Source organism: Hylobates moloch, unplaced genomic scaffold (genome assembly GCF_009828535.3).
Source record: "Hylobates moloch isolate HMO894 unplaced genomic scaffold, HMol_V3 SCAFFOLD_10, whole genome shotgun sequence".
NCBI lineage: Eukaryota > Metazoa > Chordata > Mammalia > Primates > Hylobatidae > Hylobates > Hylobates moloch.
In genome coordinates this window covers 89,249,688-89,269,600 of record NW_026652285.1, presented here as the reverse complement: position 1 = coordinate 89,269,600, position 19,913 = coordinate 89,249,688, and the positions used below count along the sequence as shown (strand labels likewise).

At 41.7% G+C, this 19,913-nt stretch overlaps 1 protein-coding gene across 4 annotated transcripts in view; it reads left to right on the top strand.

The window, feature by feature from the left end:
- The window catches only part of ASTN2 (astrotactin 2), a 1,008,266-nt gene that overhangs the window by 277,896 nt on the left and 710,457 nt on the right, over positions 1–19,913 (top strand). For 2 of the 4 annotated variants that reach the window (XM_032164974.2, XM_032164972.2), the window contains exon 4: positions 6,002–6,154. The exons of 1 other annotated variant lie outside the window; for it this stretch is intronic. In XM_032164974.2, coding sequence (XP_032020865.1) covers positions 6,002–6,154 — 153 coding nt within the window. The remainder of the gene's footprint in view (positions 1–6,001; positions 6,155–19,913) is intronic. One more of the 4 variants, XM_032164973.2, reaches the window with a different exon arrangement.

The following is a 19,913-nucleotide window of genomic DNA, read 5'->3' as shown; positions in this document are numbered from 1 at the left end:
ATATGCATTTCATTGGTGGAACGTCCTGGGTGGTTGTGTGGGGAAGAGAACCGTGGATAACAGGGGCGTGTGTGTGTGTGTGTGTGTGTGTGTGTGTGTGTGTGTGTTTTGAGTCAGAATCTCACTCTTTCACCCAGACTGGAGTGCAATGGCATGATCTCAGCTCACTGCAACCTCCACCTCCCAGGTTCAAGCGATTCTCTGCCTCAGCTTCCTGAATAGCTGGGATTATAGGCCTGCATCAAACCCAGCTAATTTTTGCATTTTAAATGAGATGGGGTTTCATCATGTTGGCCAGGCTTGTCTTGAGGATGACAGTTTAAATGTGTAGTTTAAGTGTACAGTTTTTGAGTATCAGTGTAGACACAATGTGTAGTGCCTCTTCTCCAGGGTAGAAGCTGAGGCTTGCCTGGTATCTGGAAACCCATACAACACTTATGCCTTTGCAGAATGACTCAGGGTCCACCCTCTTTTATCCCTTATTTTGTAAAATAATATTAATGAACACATAATAATTGTACAGACTTATGGGGTACAGTATGATATTTTGATACATGCTCATAATGTGCAATGATCAAATTAGGGTAATTAGCATATCCATCACCTCAAAGCTTGGTCATTTCTTTGTGTTAGGAACATTCAAAATCCTCTCTTCTAGCTGTTTGAAAAAATGCAATAAATTATTGTTTACTACAGTCATCCTACAGTGCTATAGAACACTAGAACTTAGTCCTTCTATCCTTTTAATTTTTTTTCTCATAGAACAGGTGGTATTACATTACATGAGTAAATTCGTTAGTGGTAATCTGTGGGATTTTGGTGCACCCATTGCCCAAGCGGTATACACTGAACTCAGTTTGTAGTCTTTTATCCCTGACCATGAACTTCTATGCCTTCTTCTTTCTCTTGTTTTCCTTTCCATGTCTCCTCGCCTGTCCTTTTTAGTCCTTCCCTTCTGTGTTCTGCCTCTCTGCTTCTTCCCACTCATCTTAGACCCCCTCTTTCTTGTGTTCTCTTCTTTATTATTGAGCACAGTGCTCTCTTTCATTCTTGTTTTTTTTTTTTCTCTCCTCTTCCATCCTGTCTTTTCCTTTCCTGTCCTCTCTCTCTGGCTTGGCTTGGGGACCAGGGCTCTCTTCCTCAGGCCCCAGTGGTTTATTACCATTAAGCTTGACAATCTCTCATATGTCAATTAGAATGAGGCAGTGTTCCCCTCCTCTCCCTCCCTTTCCTGGGCCTGCCGCGATGCTCAGATCAAGCACCATCTGTTGCATTCATCCAGGCGATGGGTGAGCATTTTGCCGCTCTGGGGAGTCAGAGCTCAGCAGGTACCAGGAGGTAATGTGGCTTGTTTGGACAACTTGATATATTGATATCGATAGAGCTGCTGAATGGGGTCAGGAGGGATCGGATAGGGGGAGTTGTATGCAGGATGAAATCGGCCATGGAGAGGTTTTCAAAGCTCTTCCCCCTCTAAGCCTGCCTGGGCTCTTGGCACTGTCACTGAGGCAAGAGCAGCCAAACAGATGGATGGGATTTGCTACAGTGGGGATTAGAAACCCTTGCAGCTCAGGGGATCACCCCTTCCTTCTCTGTGTGCCTTCTTTTCCCAGCCAGTCAAATCTGTATCAGCTTAGAAGAAAGAAAACAGAAATTGCAAAATGGAAAGAGGCTGACCTTTAGGAATTGCTGAATGTCAGAGCCATGAAAAAAAAAAAGAGAGGGAAGCTGAATGATATATCAGTCAAGGTCCTAGCTAGACAAAGAACACATCTTCAAATGGGATTTTTTTTAAAAAGAATTCAATGAAGTGGCTATTTATAGAGGTGTAGGCAAAGTAAAAAGAATCAACATAGGAATTTCAAGGTACCAGGACAAGAAATGTCAGGGAGCCACTACTGATTCCTAGAACTGAAAAGTCAGGGAGAAGACATGATTTTACTGGACCCTGTGAGAACTGGGACTGTGAAAAAGGGACGCTGGGCAGAAAGCTGTAATTATTGAGAATCTCAGTCTCTATCAGAAACATGGTACTGAAACAGGAAAGGAGCAAGGAAAGAAATACCTTCAAATTCCTCCCATATCTTTCTGGGACATCCCACGGGCCAAACCCAACTAGTAGCCATCTAACAAGGAGCGGGTGACACAGCCCAGAGGGTGAAGGGTGGATCTGGGAGTATAAATAGAGAGCAGCCAGCACAAGCTAGGAATGAGTACAGGTTCTGCTGCCTCTGCTCTGCCAGCACAGAAGCTCATGTTCTCAGCCACTACCCGCATTCACTGTCTACCTTTTCCAAAGAATGCAGGTATTGAGTCTCCATAGAGTCCAGCTCTCTCCTGTGCATGTGTGATCCACATAACTCACTGTCTACCCAGCATCTCCACTTAGACATCTCAAAGACATTCTGAGGTTTCCATATAGAAAAACTCCCTATCAAGTACTATGCTTATTACCTGAGTGATAAAATAATCTTCACACCAACCTCCTATGACACACAGTTTACCTATGTAACAAACCTGTACTTGTACCCCTGAATCTAAAATAAAAGTTAAAAAAAAAAAAAAAAAAGCCAGGCGTGATGGGTCATGCCTGTAATCCCAACACTTTGAGAGGCTGAGGCGGGCCAATCACTTGTGGTCAGGAGTTTGAGACCAGCCTGGCCAGCATAATGAAACCCCATCTCTACTAAAAATCCTATATATAGTATAGGCATGGTGTTGCATGCCTATAATCCCAGCTACTTGGGAGGCTGGGGCATGAGAATCGCTTGAACCCAGGAGGCAGAGGTTACAGTGAGCTGAGATCACGCCACTGCACTCCAGCCTGGGTGACAGAGAGAGACTCCATCTCAAAAAAACAAAAAAACAAAAAAACAAAAAACTCGTGTTCACTCCTCTCAAATATCATCTCTTACAATGTTTCTTCTCTTACTGAGGAACCGTCATCCATATCTGTGCAAGCCAGGAGACCAGGAGTCATCCTTAATCCCTCCTTTTCCCTTATCAATCAGTCTCCACCTTCTGAGCAAAAGAAATTCAAATCTCATAATGTTTTATGGAAGTTTATGAATTTGCATTAGGCTGCATTCAAAGCTGTCCTGGGCTGCATGTGGCCCCTGGGCCGCAGGTTGGACAAGTTTGCCTTAGAGAATAACATTCAAGCATCACGTGCATGCTCAAAAAGGTTTCAGATTTTGGAGCATTTTGGATTTCAGATTTTCGGATTAGGGAAGCTTAACCTGTAGACTGGGTGCCAGTCATATTCTGGAGGCTGAAAAGTCAAGATCAAGGTGCCAGCACATTGGAGTTCTGGTGAGGGCCCTCTTCCTGGCCTGCAGATGCCACCCCTCACTGTGTCCTCTCACAGCCTTCCCTCTGTATGTGTCCATAGGAAGAGAGTGGGATCTTTCTTTCTTACCCTGTTTATAAGGCCACCTATCCTATCAGATTGGGATCCCATTCTTATGACCTCATCTAACCTTAATTACCTGCTAAAACCCTCACCTCCAAATACAGTCACACTGGGAGTTAGGGCTCCAACATATAAATTGGGGAAGGAGGGAGCACAATTCGATCCGTGGCTGACTGTGTCTGGAGATAGGATCTTTGGGAGGTAATTAAGGTTAAATGAGGTCATAAGAAGGGGCCCTGATCTGATTGAACTTTGGCCTTATCAAAAGAGGAAGGGAGAGTTTCTCTCTCTCTCTCTCTCTCTCTCTCTTTCTTTCCCTGCTCCCCCACTGAGTGAGGACACAGGGAGGAGAAGGTGGCCATCTGTAAGCCAGGAAGAGAAATCTCACCAAAACCATGGCACCCTGATGTTGGACTTTCAGCCTCCAGAACTGTGAAAAAAATAAATGTCTGTTGTTTAAGACAACCAGACTATGATATTTTGTAATGGTAGCCCAAGCTAAGCTATGTCTTTGTTTCTCAGCATTGGTATGTAATGTTTTTTTTCTGTAAATTCTGTTGAATGAATGAATCAATGAATAAGTGGAGAAATGAATGAATGAATATTGACAGATCCTGTATGGGTCATTCCCTTTGAGGATTTCAAACTGTGGCTTATTCTGGACTTTTGACCAAAGTATAGCCCACCTATTACAATTTTGGGCAAGGCACTTTTCTCTCTGGGTTTATGGAATCAAAACTTGGCATGACATTGCTTCTCGGAATCATACTGTAGGCTATAGCTGAAGGATTCTTCATCCCAGGCTTGAAGAAGGGAACCCATGTCTGGAATCTTCTTGGTTCATCTTCAATTATACCTAATGAAGATATCTGTGGAGAGAGATAGCAAGGGAGGCAGTTGAGGAAACTAATGCCACCACGTGATTCATTTGTATTGTCAATTGTCTTTTTACCTTAGCAATCATACCTTTTCCCTGTAACCCTCAAGATGGGACTTCTCACAGAACCCAATGCCAGAACAAGCCCTCTAGGTCTGACTTACTCTGCAGACATGTCTGTCTAAGCTGATAAGCTTCCCTGAGGAAACAGGAGCTCCTTAGAAATGGGTACTGGGTTGTTCAGGAGCCTTCTTTTTCTAGTCTGATGAAGCCCCTTCAAAGAAACAGAAATCGTTGGCACATCCCATCTCTTGGCATCAGACAGCAGGTATCTCAAACTGAAGAAGAAATTTCCCAGCCTCTGGAGACATAGATGGAGGGAGGGCTGAGTTTGAAGATTTCAAAGTCAGGGCTGTCTTTGGGAATTTCTCAGAACAAAGGCACTGAGGCTATTGAGCAATTTTTCTTTTCTTCTTTTTGGTTTTCTCTTCTTGCCTTTTATGTTGCCTCCTTCCTTCTCAAGCTTTTCTGTTATTTTTTTTCCTTTTATCTTCCAACTTTTTCTCTCTGCCCTTCTGACCTTACTTTCTCCATGTACTGAACTTTCTACCAGTTTCAATTTTGAAACTTTTTTGGAAATGTGGCTACTAACAGTTCATTGGAATGTATTGGTGCAAACGGAATATTGGACAAGGGGTTAGAAGGCTTGACTCTGCCATTTCCTATCTTGGAGCAAGACATATATTGTGTTTTGGGGCTTCAACATTCCCTCAATAAAATGGGTATATGTTTCTAAGTGATTGACATATCCACAGTACTGTGGTTGTGTCTCCTAAGATATTGTGTCAACTTTGCTGCCACTGCCCTGCTTCAGACCACCATTGCCTTTGACTGGCTACTTCCAAAGCCTCAGTCCAGGCCTCCTTTCCTCCCTCAGTTTGCATTCTCCATACTTTAGTTAGTGATTGTTTTCAAAGTGATTTAATTTGAACACATCAATTTCCTGTTTAAAACCTTTTGGTGATTACCTTTTGCCATTAGGATAAAATTTATACTCCTAAATGTGGCCTACCAGATGTCCTTATCACTCCAATTTCATCTCCTCTAAGCCCCCTCTTTGCAAGCTCCCTTATAACTACCGTAAATTACTTTCCATTGCTCAAGCATCGTGCTCCTTCTGGCTTCAGATCATCATACATGCTTCTTCTTCCGTCCAGGACGCTGTCTTCTCTGGTCTATCCAACCTCACCCTGATCCTGCTTTCTTTACTAAATCTTACTCATCCTTAAGGTCTCATCGTAAATATTGCCTCCTTCTGGAAGCCTATCTTGATTCTCAGATGGGTGAGATGACCCTTTTCAATTCCTCTGGAATTTTGTACTCTTCTATTGCAAAAACATTGCACAATGTTAGAATTGTCTGGATATGTCTCCTACTGAACTAAGAATTACTTGAATAATGAATTGTGTCTCACATTTCACTACGAAGCCCTCTAGTCTCAAGGGCCTAGAGCAGTACCTGGAACGTAGTAAATGTTGAATACATAAGTATGTAATCCAACAGATACATCTGTGGTTAGACTGATGGGTTGTGATTCTATATTTTCAATGGGTCAGGGAGGGAGTTTCAAGGAATTAGGGTGGCCAGGCCTAGTGCTCTAGGGGCTGAGGGTGGGCTCAAGCCCTAACCTCAGCCCCATTGCTACCTTATAGCAGCAGCTGAGGCGACTCAGGAGACAGTGGAGTCCCTGATGCAGAAGTTCAAGGAGAGTTTCCGCGCTAACACGCCCATCGAGATTGGTCAGCTGCAACCACCCCTGCGCAGCACATCGGCAGGGAAGAGGAAGCGGAGGAGCAAGTCTCGAGGTAGGCCCTCCTGGCGCATCTGGCCAGGAAGTCAGAAGGCTGTCCCCTGATTCCAAAGATGCTAGGGAGATCTATGCCTTCTTCCCTTGCTTCCCTGTGCTCATAAAACTTTTGCCACTCTCTCCCTGATAAATCCCCTGGGAGGCTGCAGACCTATGTTCCCTACACCCAGAGCTAACCTCTCTGAGCCCCAGGTGCCTCACCTGAGAATGAGAATGGATAGTATAAATTTTACAGTGATTGAGATTAGCAACTATATATGGAAAGTGTGTAGCACCAGGACCTCTGCAGAGTAGATGTTCTTTAAGTTGTTGCTGGTCAGAGAGTACAAAGTACAGAGCATTCTAGTAGGAGACATCCTCAGTCTGGGAGCCAGAAACAGGGGTCTGAGCCTACTTTTTAGCAGGCTGAATAACAGAATGATCAAGAGTGGTGTTGTAAATTAGATAGAATTAATTCAACTTTTGTTTCTGCTGCTACCTAGCTATGTCACTCAGGGCAAATCACTCTACTTCTCCAAGCCACTCCTGTCTTACAGGGTTGTAAGAATATCTCAGCACAGTGCCTAACCCAGCATTTATTAAAAAGCAGATATTTTCTTCCTGCTCCTTTTCCTCAGCTGCTGCTGCTGCTTCTCCTTCTCCTTTTCTTCTCTTCTCTCCTCCTCCTCCTCCTCCCCCTTTTCCTCCTCCTCTTCATCCTCCTCCTTTTCCTCCTCCTCCTTTTCCTCATCCTCTTTCTCCTTCTACATCTCTTCCTCCTTCATCTTCATCTCCTCCTACTTCTCTTCCTCCTCGTCCTTCTCTTCATTTCTTCTTTCTTCTTCTACCATCTATGTGACTTTGTATATGAAGGAAATCAACTTGTCACTGCTTAATTTCCAAACCATTTTTTTTTCTATCTACTCAGTAGTCTCTAGCTGAGTAGATAGAAAAAGTAGTAGTCTCCTCTTCTTACCTCTCACTTCTCCATTTCCTGTAACTTGGCTCTGATCAGGTCATCCCCCTGTTCCCACAGCTTCAGTGGTTATCTAGCACCTTCAGACATGTTCAGGCTATGAACATGACACTCAAAGCCACACAGAGCTCTGGTCTCCACTGTCTTTCCTAGATTGTTGTTCTCTGTCCTCAGTGCTCTTTCCCATGCCATGCTCTCTGCATGAAACCACCTCTCCAGCCCCTAAGGGTTATTGACTCAACTTATTCCAAGAAACAGCTTAAATGATATATGCAACTTATGTCATTTGATCCTCACAGCAACCCTATGAAGCAGGTACAGTGGTAATTCCCATTTTACAGATAATTTCACTAAGGTACAAACAGCTATTGTAATCTGTCTGAGGGGACATTCTAGTAAGTGGTGGGGCCAGGGAGAACCCAGCAGTCTGAGTCTCAAACCTTTTAACTTAACCACTATGTACTATTATGTTGGTGCTATTACTTTTGCACCAACCTGATACACTAATAAAATTCTACCTGTCTTTTCAAGCTTAACATGCATGGCACATTTCTATGAAGACATTGTTGATTGTCACAGTCACAATTCACTCTGAATCCTCCCAGCTTTCCTTTATACATGTATTAAGCACTAGACTCATTTTTATGTGATATAATTGTCTTTTGTCTGGCTCTTTCCTTAGCTAGACAGAGAGTTCTTTGAAGGTAGGGATTGTCTTATTATTTTACATTCTTGGCCTAAATCAGTGACTGACACGTAGTAGATGTTTGCTATCTGTTGAGAGGATGTCTAATTCTTAATCTTGTAAAATCTTGAATCCTGTAAAAAACCAATCTCTACATGTTAAGCTGTCAGGTCATAAATTGAGGCAGAAGAAAATGATGGAATTCATTTTTGGAACTCATATGGGAAACCCCAGGTTTAAACCATTTTGTAGTGATACAGAGCAGTCACCTTAAAGTCAGACAGGTCTCAGTGCTAATCCCAGCCCAAGTCAGTTTTAACTTGCATGACTTTGGAAGTATCATTGGTTCTCCCTGAACTTCAGTTTCCTCTTCTATAAAATGAGGATGCCAAGCCCTACATCAGAAGATTGTTGTGAAGACCTCATAAAAGGCTGAATGTAGACCACCTTGGAAAGTTCAGATGGCATGCATCAGGGAATGAATACATGCAATCTTATGTTTGTTCTGGCTGAGGCATTTAGGGTTACTTGAAATTTCACATAGCTTTACCTATTCATCTTTATTTCTTTATCATTCACCAGAAATTCCCCTCCTAAGTCTTCTCCACACATATATACTCCATAAACACTCTTGACTCCAAGTCTATAGGCTTTCCCCCCTTCATTACCAACCTGAATTCATTTTTTAACATCACATTCTAAACATTTTTATGTCAACGAATTTTTCAAAAATATTATTTTTATGCACCATAATTTTCTTAACTAAGCCCCTACTATTAGGCATTTGGGCTGCTCCTAATATATCATCACGATAAACAATGTTACATAGAAAGTATTTTTGCATAAAACTTGGCACTTGCTTTAAAATGTTTCCCCTCTTAAAGAAGAATTTCATAGTCAGATTATTAATAAAAATCTGTTTTAAGTTATTTTAATTTACAAGTTAGATGGGGTCTCAGAAAACCATGCATAAAGAAATTTATTTGTATCTCTTCCATATCTGTCCTTCCTGTTTGTCACCATCATGACCACTGTCATTTATTAACTGCTCCTTACAACTGTACTCTCCTTGCATTCAGTCTCCTCAAAACTACCAAAGCAATCTTTGTGAAAGATAAACCAGAGAAAGCCCCTCCCCTGCTTAAAATCCTTTGACAGTTTTCTGTTATTCTTAGAATATGATCCAAACTCTGCACCTTGGCTTGCGGATCTGGCTCTGGCTCCTGCCCTCTTTTCGAACATCATTTGCTCTGCACTTCCTTGTGCTCCAGCCAAACTGGCTTCCTTCACGTTTCACGAACACAGCAAACGGTTCCTTCTTTAGCATGTGAGAACTTGTTCCTCCTTCTCCTTGCCATGCCTCTTTCTTTCCCCCAGCTGCTCTCCTAGCCAGCCCCTTCTCGCCTTTCAAATGTCAGCTCCTAAAAACCAACTTCCATGACTACCCAATCTACACTTTTGCTCCTTTCAGTCCCCAACCTGCTACTATCTCTTACGTCACCCTTCTTTTTTAACTTCTTCCACAGTAGTAGTTCAGACTAAAATTTTAAATTTTTGCTTGTCTACTATCCTCCTCTCTAAAATATAAGCTTCATATTTGTAAATCTAACACATAGAAATGGCTTAATAAATATTAGTTGAGTAAATGAGTATATTAACATCAAAGATCACTGGAAAATGGCTCAGTTTTATAGCTCTCATATTGATGGTGCAAGAGGAATCTGTGATAAACCAAAGCCTCCTGGTACCGACGCCCAGAGAATTCTATTTCCCCCTTAGACTCACTGACAAGTAGCACAGTAAATGTGCTCAAGTGGATGCTATTAAAGCAATTTCCAAAACAGCTTAATCACAGTATGCTTGTGATTTTGCTGCTACCATGGGATACAATTTCTACAGGAGAAGAGTAAGGACAGTATATGTCAGCCCTATACTTCCAAACTTACCCAAGACAGCCCATCAAGATTTTCTTGGACAAAAGAATTTCATGATTAAAAAAAAAAAGTTTGGAAATTCTCTACCCTCCCTCTTTCTCTTGAAGATTCTTAAATGAATCTTAGTCTATTAAAAACTCTGAGAATTCCTGCAGTACAGAAAGCTGGGCTGCTTTGTTTAACTCAATGTACTGATACTATGTTGACTGCAAACTCTTATTTCTCCCACTGGAACATTTATTAATGACTTGTGGAACAGAACCATCTATAGGAACACAATTTTGGAAATGCTCCATTAGCCTCCAAAATCCCAAATAGGATGGTATGAATCCTCTGTCTTTCACTGTTTCTGCCATCTCCTGCCATTGAGGTGGCTGTGGGCTTCCTGGTCCAGATTGGGAGCACCTGCCCTCTTTCTGCTTCCTTAGGCCTCACGCCTGGGCCACAGTGCCCACTAGTTTCCAGCACATGGAGTGGGTAGCTGAGAACCAGTCCCATGGAATTGAGCACATGGTTAAAAGAAGCTCCAAGGTATTTTTGTAGCTATGGCTTGTTCCTGAGAGGCCTGGTGGAGGCTGAAGTGCATCGTTCTTAGCCAGACAGAGGAAGGCTAGTGGAGGTTTGAACTTCTGACTTCATGTTGGTGATGGGCTTTTATGAGGCTGCTATTAAGGAGCCACTCCCCAGCATCTCATGGGCAGTATAAAGGAGAGTGGCATTCAAAAAAGCAGAGGAAGATTTCTTTGGATGTGCAGAAGAAATTCCATAGGTTCATTTAGTTTAGGTAGTGGTTTTTGAAAGCAGGACTTTGTATTTGAAATTTAATTCCACCATTGACTAACTAAGTGCTCTTTTTTTCCTTGAGATGGAGTCTCGCTTTCTCCCCCAGGCTGCAGTGGCCCCATCTTGGCTCACTGCAACCCCCAACTTTCGGGTTCACGCCATTCTCCTGCCTCAGCCTCCCGAGTAGCTGGGACTACAGGCGCCCACCACCACGCCCGGCTAATTTTTTATAGTAGAGACGGGGTTTCACCGTGTTAGCCAGGATGGTCTCGATCTCCTGACCTCGTGATCCACCCGCCTCAGCCTTCCAAAGTGCTGGGATTACAGGTGTGAGCCACCGCACCCGTCCACTAAATGCTCTTAAGCAAATGAATAAGAGCTCTGTTTTCCCTTCTGGAAATAGTGCTAATAATACCAACATCACATGTAGGTTGTGAATTAATGCCCAAGAGATGCTAAGCCCAGTGCCTGTCCCATGTTCAACCCTCAATAAGGAATAGCTAGTACAATCACTGTCATTCAAGGCCTGCCCATTGGCCTGCAGAGTCTCATAAATCCATCTCCCCCTTCCTGAGCCATTGCCTCTAGCTTGGTTGAGGTCTCATTGTCCCTCATCCAGATTCCTGCAGCAGCCTTGGCACCAATGAATGCATGCTCCACCCTAATAGCTGGGTGATCATTTGAAAACACACTAAATTTGGCCATGTTCCTCCCCCACCTAGAACATTGTCCTGATTTTCTGTCACTTGCACTGGGGGCCTCTTGAGCTTTTGAAATGAAGTCTTCTTAAAGGCAGATGAAAATGAACTTACCCTCAAAGGGTCTGCAGCTGTGCTCAAAAGAATCTGTCATAAAGTCCACATTTCAGGTTCATCTTTTAAAAGATCATGCCATTTTATTTCATAGTGTATGCATGTTTATTTTAGTTTAAGTTATGTTATAGTATTTTTCAGTTAATTAATTTAACATTTACTCAATTCCTCATATAATATTGATGTCCTAGGAAGAAGAACCACGATTTAGGTAACTATAAGGGGATGAGAATGCTACCATCTTCAAAGGATTTCCATAGGCTGGAATAAGATAATCCCAGTAAAGCATTTAGCACAGAGCCAGACAGAATTTGCATACTGAACATATGTGCTCTTTTATTGTGTTATTTATTATTCTTATCACTGCTATGATTATTAGTCTTATTTTTGTCAGTATTGTTACCTCACAGAGATACATTTACCCTGTTATAGAAGCAAGAACCAATAGGATGAAGGGCACATTGTTTAATGGGATTAAAATTTGCCATCACTTGCTACACAAGGCTCCCTCCTAGCCTGGGCTGTACCCTGCCTCTGTCTACTCCTGACCCCCAACCCATTGTGTCCTATAGCCTCCAGCACATGGGTCATTTCTCCCTTCCGCCAGTATGCCTTGCTTTCTAGGTCCGAGTGCTGATCATATTCTTCCTGAAAGGCCCTATCCTCCTCCCCACCCTTTCTCTCCAGGCAAAAAATTGCTGTTTATCTTCAAAATCCAGCCTCAGCGTCTGCTCTGTGAAGCATTTTCTCAGCCCCTACCACAGCCGCAGCCGAGCAAGCCACTCTTTTCTCTGAGCACTCATAGCCCAGTACTGTTTCTTATCATTGCCCTTATTGCAGTCCGTCGTAAATACATCTGTCACCTTCTTCAGCTCTCACAGTCCCATGATGGAAAAAACAGTGATTTATGTCTGTCTGTAGAATGAATGCCTAACAGGGAACTGGCATGGGATAGTAATTTGTTTAATCGGAGAATATATGAATAAATTAATGAATGGATGGAGATGGGTAAATAGATAAAGGGAGGTAGCTGGGAGCTCACAGAATGCAAAGGGTTAATGGGATGCAGTGCAGCCTACCATCTACTGAGCATTTGGTACGTTCTAGGCACCTTGCCCATCAGACATTTTATCTTATTTAAAAGCTCCGAATAACCCATAAGGTAAGTACTATAATTATCCCCATTCAACAAAGGAGGAAACTCAAGCTTACACAGTTTCAGTCACTTGTCTAAGTTTACTCAACTAGTACATAGTGGAGCTATGAATTCAGAGCCCACATTTAAATTCACAGATGACTTGAGCTCTACTCTTAGCTACCACAACTAAGATCTTTGAGCTGTGAAATTATACCTACCTAGTCTAGATCCTGGAAGGAAGTACGTGCAGCTTCTCTTGCATTGGCAGTGTTTCTGTGTCATCAGTGCTGCTGTGAGGGTGTTCAGGAGCTACGAGGCCGTAGAAGGTGAGGCATCTCCCTCTCTGAGCTAAGAATGAATCAGCACTGTCCCCTCAGCTTTTAACTAACCCCAGGGAGCCAGTCCCATGTCCTCAGGAGCCCACAGTGTTACATCACCGGACAGTGCTCTGTGCATTTTTTAAGACATCTACTCTCAATGTTTTTAGTTTGCCACACATATATAGTATACGCCACCTAGATCTCGGCCTACCAGTGCTTCACCATTTATTGAAGGAAGCAGGGGATTACACAACTGCACCACAATGGATACATGAAGGTGGTGTGGGTTGGCTTGGGGTATTTACTAAACTGGGGGAATAATTAAAGAAGGCTTCGCAGAGCAGGTAATCCTAAGTAATGCATTAACTAAAGAGAAAGTTTGGGAAGACATTGCTGGTAGAATAAAGAAAATATGCAAATACACATAGGGATGAAGCTGTGCAAGGGGTAAAGGGAATGTCTGGGGGAAAATGTGATCCAGGCAGGTGCCAGTGGGAAGATGGGAAGCCACAAAATCCTCCATCAAAATCAGACCCTGGATTTTGCTCACACATTTCCCAGCAGCATCCCACAGTTGGGAGGAGAAGCAAATTCCGGCTCCTTTATCCTTCTTGATAGATAAGCTTTAATGTGCTTTTACTGTGGGACACTGTGCCTGGAACACAGGTGTGTGTGTGTGTGTGTATGTGTGTGTGTGTGTGTGTGTGTGTGTGTATATATATGTATATATATATACATATATATACATATATATATACATATATATATATGTAATTTTCATTAGTAACTGGTCATGAATTATTCAATTAGTTGGAAGAAAATAGAAACATTAGTGACTTTAAATTAGTTGCCTTAATGGGTTGTTGCTCTGCTTAAATATTGAACAGGCAGCCCCAGGACTGATCTTCCTTTGTTTCTTTGGTCCCCATCTTTGCTTCCCTATCCTTTATCCTTCTTAGCAGCCTTCCCTTCCTACCAAGGATTTTTGGGTGGGGTTTAGGTTTACCGCCCCTTTTGACAAAGGAAGTTTTGACATTGCATCATCAAAATAAGGTTCCACTTAAACCATGAGATAGTTATAGGGGTTACAAGGAGGACTGGGTAGACACAACTACCTGGAGACCAGCCCTGAGTCTATGCTGAAATAACTCCTTTTACCTCCACCTCTATGCTCTTTCTGCAGCTTGAATTTCTTCCTCTTTCCCATTGCCAATATGCAAATTCTACTCTTCTTTCAAACAAGACCTTTAAACCATTTTCTTCGTGAAGGATTTTCAAATTTTTCCCAAATGAAAGTCGTGCATACCTCCTCCAAACTTTGACAACCTCTTCACTATCTTCCCTGAGATTTTTGTCATTTACTATCTTTTATTCAAGTAATTTATAGTCACTTCTTATCTTCTCCCTTAATTACTCTCAAGTGCACAACTATGTCTAGGTCATGTCTGTGTACCCATTGGCTAGCCTGCTTCCTGACAAATAGCAGATCCTCAATTAATAATTGATGAATTAATGGACAATTAATCAAACTGGCTTTATGATCTTGGACAAGACCTCCCACTCTCTGGGCCTCAACGTCCCCATCTAAAAGGCTGTATGGCATTGTGGCAGTGTGCTCAGCATCTGGAGTCAGACAGATGTGGATTCACATCCTAGCTCTGCCACTAACTGGCTCAACTTTAGGAAATGACTTATGCATCAAATCTCCATTACCTAAACTACAAATCACACAATCAGTCACCTCATAGGGGGGCTGGGAGAATTAGTTAATGTTTGTAAAGTGCTCAGCAGGCTGTACTAAACATGGTAAGCACCTAGTGCATCTTTGTTGTTGTTAATTTGGAAAGCAAAGGTGATGGGCTAGATAATTTCCATAGGTCTCCCCCAACTGAAATAGTCTTTGATGATACATATAATTGAGAAACATTGTTGTACACTGAAAGTTCAGAATTTGGAGTCAGAAGCTTCTGGTTTGAACCCCAACCCTGCCCTAAGTGCAATGGATCCTCAGGGAGGATCCTCAGAGAAACTGCTTAATATCCTTAATATCCTGAGGATATTATTCATCCCCAGTATCTGGGGATGTGAGGATATCTGCCATTCTTTTGTCCAGGACAGTTGTGAGAATGTGCTAGGATGCTTATGGAAATGCTTCTTTAAAGCATACTATAGATTTGTTGCATCCTCGAATCGGCGCCCTAGCGTCTTCAAAGATAAGAAATGACACGTATCTTTGATTAGGAAACCTTTTCCCTAGGTCTCTGGCTTTCTGTCTGTTGACCTCAGGTCTCTTCTAAGAGGTGCAGCTGGGGACAGTACCACCACCAACCCGGTGACCCACAGGTTGTATTGCACTGAGACATAAGAAAGCTGATCAGCAGTCAGAGCACACAACTGCCTCCATAATTCTTCCCTGATGTGTCTTTCAGAGAAGTTTGTGTTCCTGAAAGTGTATGTCTCCTTCAGGAGGTTTTTCTTGTCCATCTGAAATATGTCAGGGGGCTCTCAGTCAATTCTGTCTGGCCTGGAGGATGGAGAGGCAACTGAAAGCAGCCGTAGCAGAAGGCTCTCAACCAGATCCTGGTGGGGCCTAGGGATAAAACTCTACCATATTTCTTTCAGTAGAATGGTAATAATGCTACGTTAGCATTGTTGCATAATAAAACAACCTGAAATGTAGTGAATAAAATAGCACCCATTTATTTAATGCTTAATTCAAGAAAAACATTTGGGCTTGGCTCCAGGTGGTTAGTTCTGGTCTGGGTGGGGTAGGTTCAGCTGACATCTCATGCACCTGAGGCTAGCCAGCTATCCCAGCCTGGTTCACATGCTCGGGAGATCCAAAAACAGCAGAAGAGCTGCAAGGTTGTCTGGATTGAGCCCAAAATGTACACATCATCATTCTGCTTCATTGTCTGATCCAATCTGCTTGTATATGTGGAAATAATGGAGATAGGGGCTCACTGATGTCACACAGAGAAACTAGCAGATCCAGGAATGGAATAATTCAAGTCCTCTAATTTGTGAAATCATTGGCTATTTATGTATTTGAACATATAAAATCATGTTTAAAAAAAGCCAAAATTCATAAAATATTTAAAGAGGTTTATTTTAAGCCAATATGAGTTACTATAGACCATGATAGTCCCAAGGGGTCCTGAGAAAGTGTTCCTGAGAGTAACAGTGTGGTTTTACACATTTTACAGAGACAGAAGTTACAGGCAAAGACATAAATCGATGTATGTAAGGTATACATTGGTTCAGGGATACTTACAGGTCATAGGTGGATTAAAAGATTTTGTGATTGGCAATTAGTTAAGCATTATCTAAAGACTTGAAGTAAATGCTTGAGTTAAGATAAGGGGGGTTGTAGATGCCAAGGTTCTTGTTATGTAGATGAAGCCTCCAGGTAGTAACCTTAGAGAGAATATGGTAAATGTATTTTTTAAGACCTTAAAAGTACCAGACTCTCATTTAATTTCTCCCGGATTTGCAGAAAGACCTCGAAAGGGAAGGAGATTCTCTACAGATGCAAATTTTCCCCACAAAAGATGGTTTTGCAAGGCCATTTCTTTTTTTTTTTTTAATACTTTAGGTTTTAGGGTACATGTGCACAATGTGCAGGTTTGTTACATATGTATCCATGTGCCGTGTTGGTTTGCTGCACCCATTAACTCGTCATTTAGCATTAGGTATATCTCCTAATGCTGTCCCTCCCCCCTCCCCCCACCCCACAACAGTCCCCGGAGTGTGATGTTCCCCTTCCAGTGTCCATGAGTTCTCATTGTTCAATTCCTACCTATGAGTGAGAACATGCGGTGTTTGGTTTTTTGTCCTGCAAGGCCATTTCAAAATATGTCAAGAAAATATATTTTGGGGTAAAATATTTTGATTTCCTTCAGAGTCTGCTACTTGTCATGTGTTACTACATCAGAGTCAGGTTGAATTTGGTGTCTTATTGCTATAGAGTCAATTTTGTCAGTCTTTTGATCTCTATTTTAATATTAATGCTGGTCAGTTGTGCCTAAACTCCAAAAGAAGAGGGGTATGATGAGGCATGTCTGACTGCCCTTTTCATCATAATGGGAAATTCAGCTTTTCAGGTTTCTCTTGGCTTAGAGTGTGGTAGGGGTATTCATTCAGTGTGTTGGGTGGGCTTAAGGTTTTATTTTTGGTCCACGTAGGCCCTATTACTTACACTAGGACTGACTGTTGGTGAAATTTAACAAAATACATAGTTAGAAGTTGACAACTTCGGTTCTTGTCTAATTCAACTGTAATCAACTGCATAAATCACTTAGAAGACTACAAAGAGAAGCTTTACATTTTCCCATGATTGAGATAGACATGATTAAACATAGTGAGGATATGAGATAGACTGCTTGAACCATTAGCAGTTGTTTTCAAGCATGCTGCAAATAGGTGTTCAGGGAGAAGGGGCAGGGGAACTGTGGCTGAATAGGTAGGGCTTTTTTATCAAGCTTATATTCTGCATTTATATATTGGGCTTCAATATTTTGATATAAAAATCTCAATTCTGAAATTGTATGTTTGTGTGTGTATGTGTGTGTGTATGTGTGTGTATAACAAAAGCTCCCATTTCTACATGGAAAGAAAGCAGGCAAGTCATGTAGTAAACTTTCAGCAGTATGGCTGACAAAACTAACATGAGCCTTCTTCCTGTTCCATACACACACAAAATAAATTTTGGACAAAATATACTTTTTAAAAAATTAAGATTCATCCCAAAAGTAAAGAAAGGAAGCCCCCTGGGCTTAAGGAATGCAGACATAAGTTGTAAGAAATGCAAAGCCAAGCTATGAGTTCAGAAGCTCGTGTCATGATGACTCCAGGTAGGGGGTCAGGTGGGGTGGGATACAAGTAGAGAGAAAGCCTGAGCAAGGAAAAAGTGAAAGATAAAGTGATATGAATAAACCCCAAAGCATCAGAAATTATAGTAAATATAATTTGCACATTAAGATTCAGTGATAGTTTTTATTTTTATTTTCAGTTTTGTTGTTGAAATACAATCTTACTGTCACCCAGGCTGGAGTGCGGTGGTGTGATTTCAGCTCACTGCAGCCGCAACCTCCAGGGCTCAAGCAATCCTCCCACTGCAGCCTCCTGAGTAGTCAGGACTACAGGTGCATGCCACTATGCCCAGTTAAATTTTTTGTATTTTTGGTAGAGATGGGGTTTTACCATGCTGCCCAGGCTAGTCTTGAATTCCTGAGCTCAAGGGATCTGCTCACCTTGGCCTCCCAAATTGCTGGGATTACAGGCATGTGCCACCATGCCTGGCCCAGTGATAGGTTATATTAAACAAAATTCAGTTATATACTGTTTCCCAGAGATCATTCTAAAGCATAAGGACACAAAGTTTGACAGAGGGAAGGGAAAGGGAAAGGAAAAATATATGTTTTGTGAATACTAATCAAATGAAGGCTTGCAAAGAAATGGAATCACGTGGCAACATTAAGTTTACAACAATAAGAAGGAACAAGGAAAAATCCTTAGGAATAGAGAGTATTATTAATTAACCAAAAAAGAAACCATTTACTGGGAGAGAAATGAAATTTGTACTTACATATAGGAACAACATGGTTTCAAAATCCTTAAATAAAAAAACTGAGAGAAGTACAGGGAATGTTGATTAATACATAGTCCAAGTGGGAGACATTTTACAAAAATCTTCCTATTAGACCAAGTAGAGAAACTACTACTAATAATAATATAGAAAAATTTAACTACACTATTAAAAATATAATAAAATGGACATATATAAAATTCTGCCCTCAAAAATTAGAGGTTAAAAATTTTTCTTAAGAAGAGAGAAATTCTGTTTATGGGTCTTGATGTCTTATAACCTCAATTTTCTGGCTTTGGCCATTTCTTAACATTTCATTTTTGGTGATGACTCTGCAACATTTAGGGATATATGTAGCTTAATTTTTATCTGTCTGAAAGTTGTTTATTTTAGATCAAGGGGTGGAGATAGGGAGAAGCAATTCATGTGCAGATTTTATGTCTTTGTTTGTTTTTTGAGGAATGGAGGGAGGAAGTAGGTATGGCAGAGGTTGTGGTTAAGGAGAACACTTCCAGAAAAATGGTCACTGTCAATGCAAAGAAGTGATATTTGCCTTCAATCCATATATCTCATATTTCTGCTTCAAACTGAAATTACTTTTACAAAAATTATGACAAGGAAAGAAATCTGACCTAACCAATTCCATGTTGCTTATAACCTCCAAGCTGCCTGATACGGTTTGGCTCTGTGTCCCCACCCAAATCTCATCTTGAATTGTACTCCCATAATTTCCACATGTTGTAGGAAGGACCCAGTGGGAGATAAATGAATCATGGGGGCAGTTTCCCCCATACTGTTCTCATGGGAGTGAATAAGTTGCATGAGATCTGATAGTTTTATCAGGGGTTTCCGCTTTTGCATCTTCCTCATTCTCTCTTTGCCTGCTGCCATCCATGTAAGATGGGACTTGCTCCTCCTTGCCTTCCGCCATGATTGTGAGGCTTCTACAGCCAAGTGGAACTGTAAGTTCAATTAAACCTCTTTCTTTTGTAAATTGCCCAGTCTTGGGTATGTCTTTATCAGCAGTTTGAAAATGGACTAATACGCTGCCTTTGTTCAACCCTAGGCATAGGGCAAGCTAACTATGGAGGAATTTAGTTTATAGTTTAACGTTGAAACAAAGATGGCAACAACCCCTTTCTGATACAAACCCACTCCTTGCTTGGGGATCAGACCTTCTTTGTAAAATTAACACATTAGCCACAAGATTAGAAATTATGGCTCTGGTGTCATGCAGTCAGGCCACAAGATTCCTAACCTCCCCAATTGCCCTTATAGATAACATCGCTGCCATAAAACCTAAGATTAGTGTTTGAAGTATTTTTTAAGACCCTGATTTCTTTTTTTTTTTTTTATTTTGTTTTGAGACAGAGTCTCATTCTGTCACCAGGCTAGAGTGCAGTGATGGGATCTTGCCCACTGCAACCTCCACCTCCCGGGTTCAAGCAATTCTCCTGCCTCAGCCTCCTGAGTAGCTGGGGCTACAGGCACACACCAGCATGCCCAGCTATTTTTTGTACTTTTAGTAGACACAGGGTTTCAC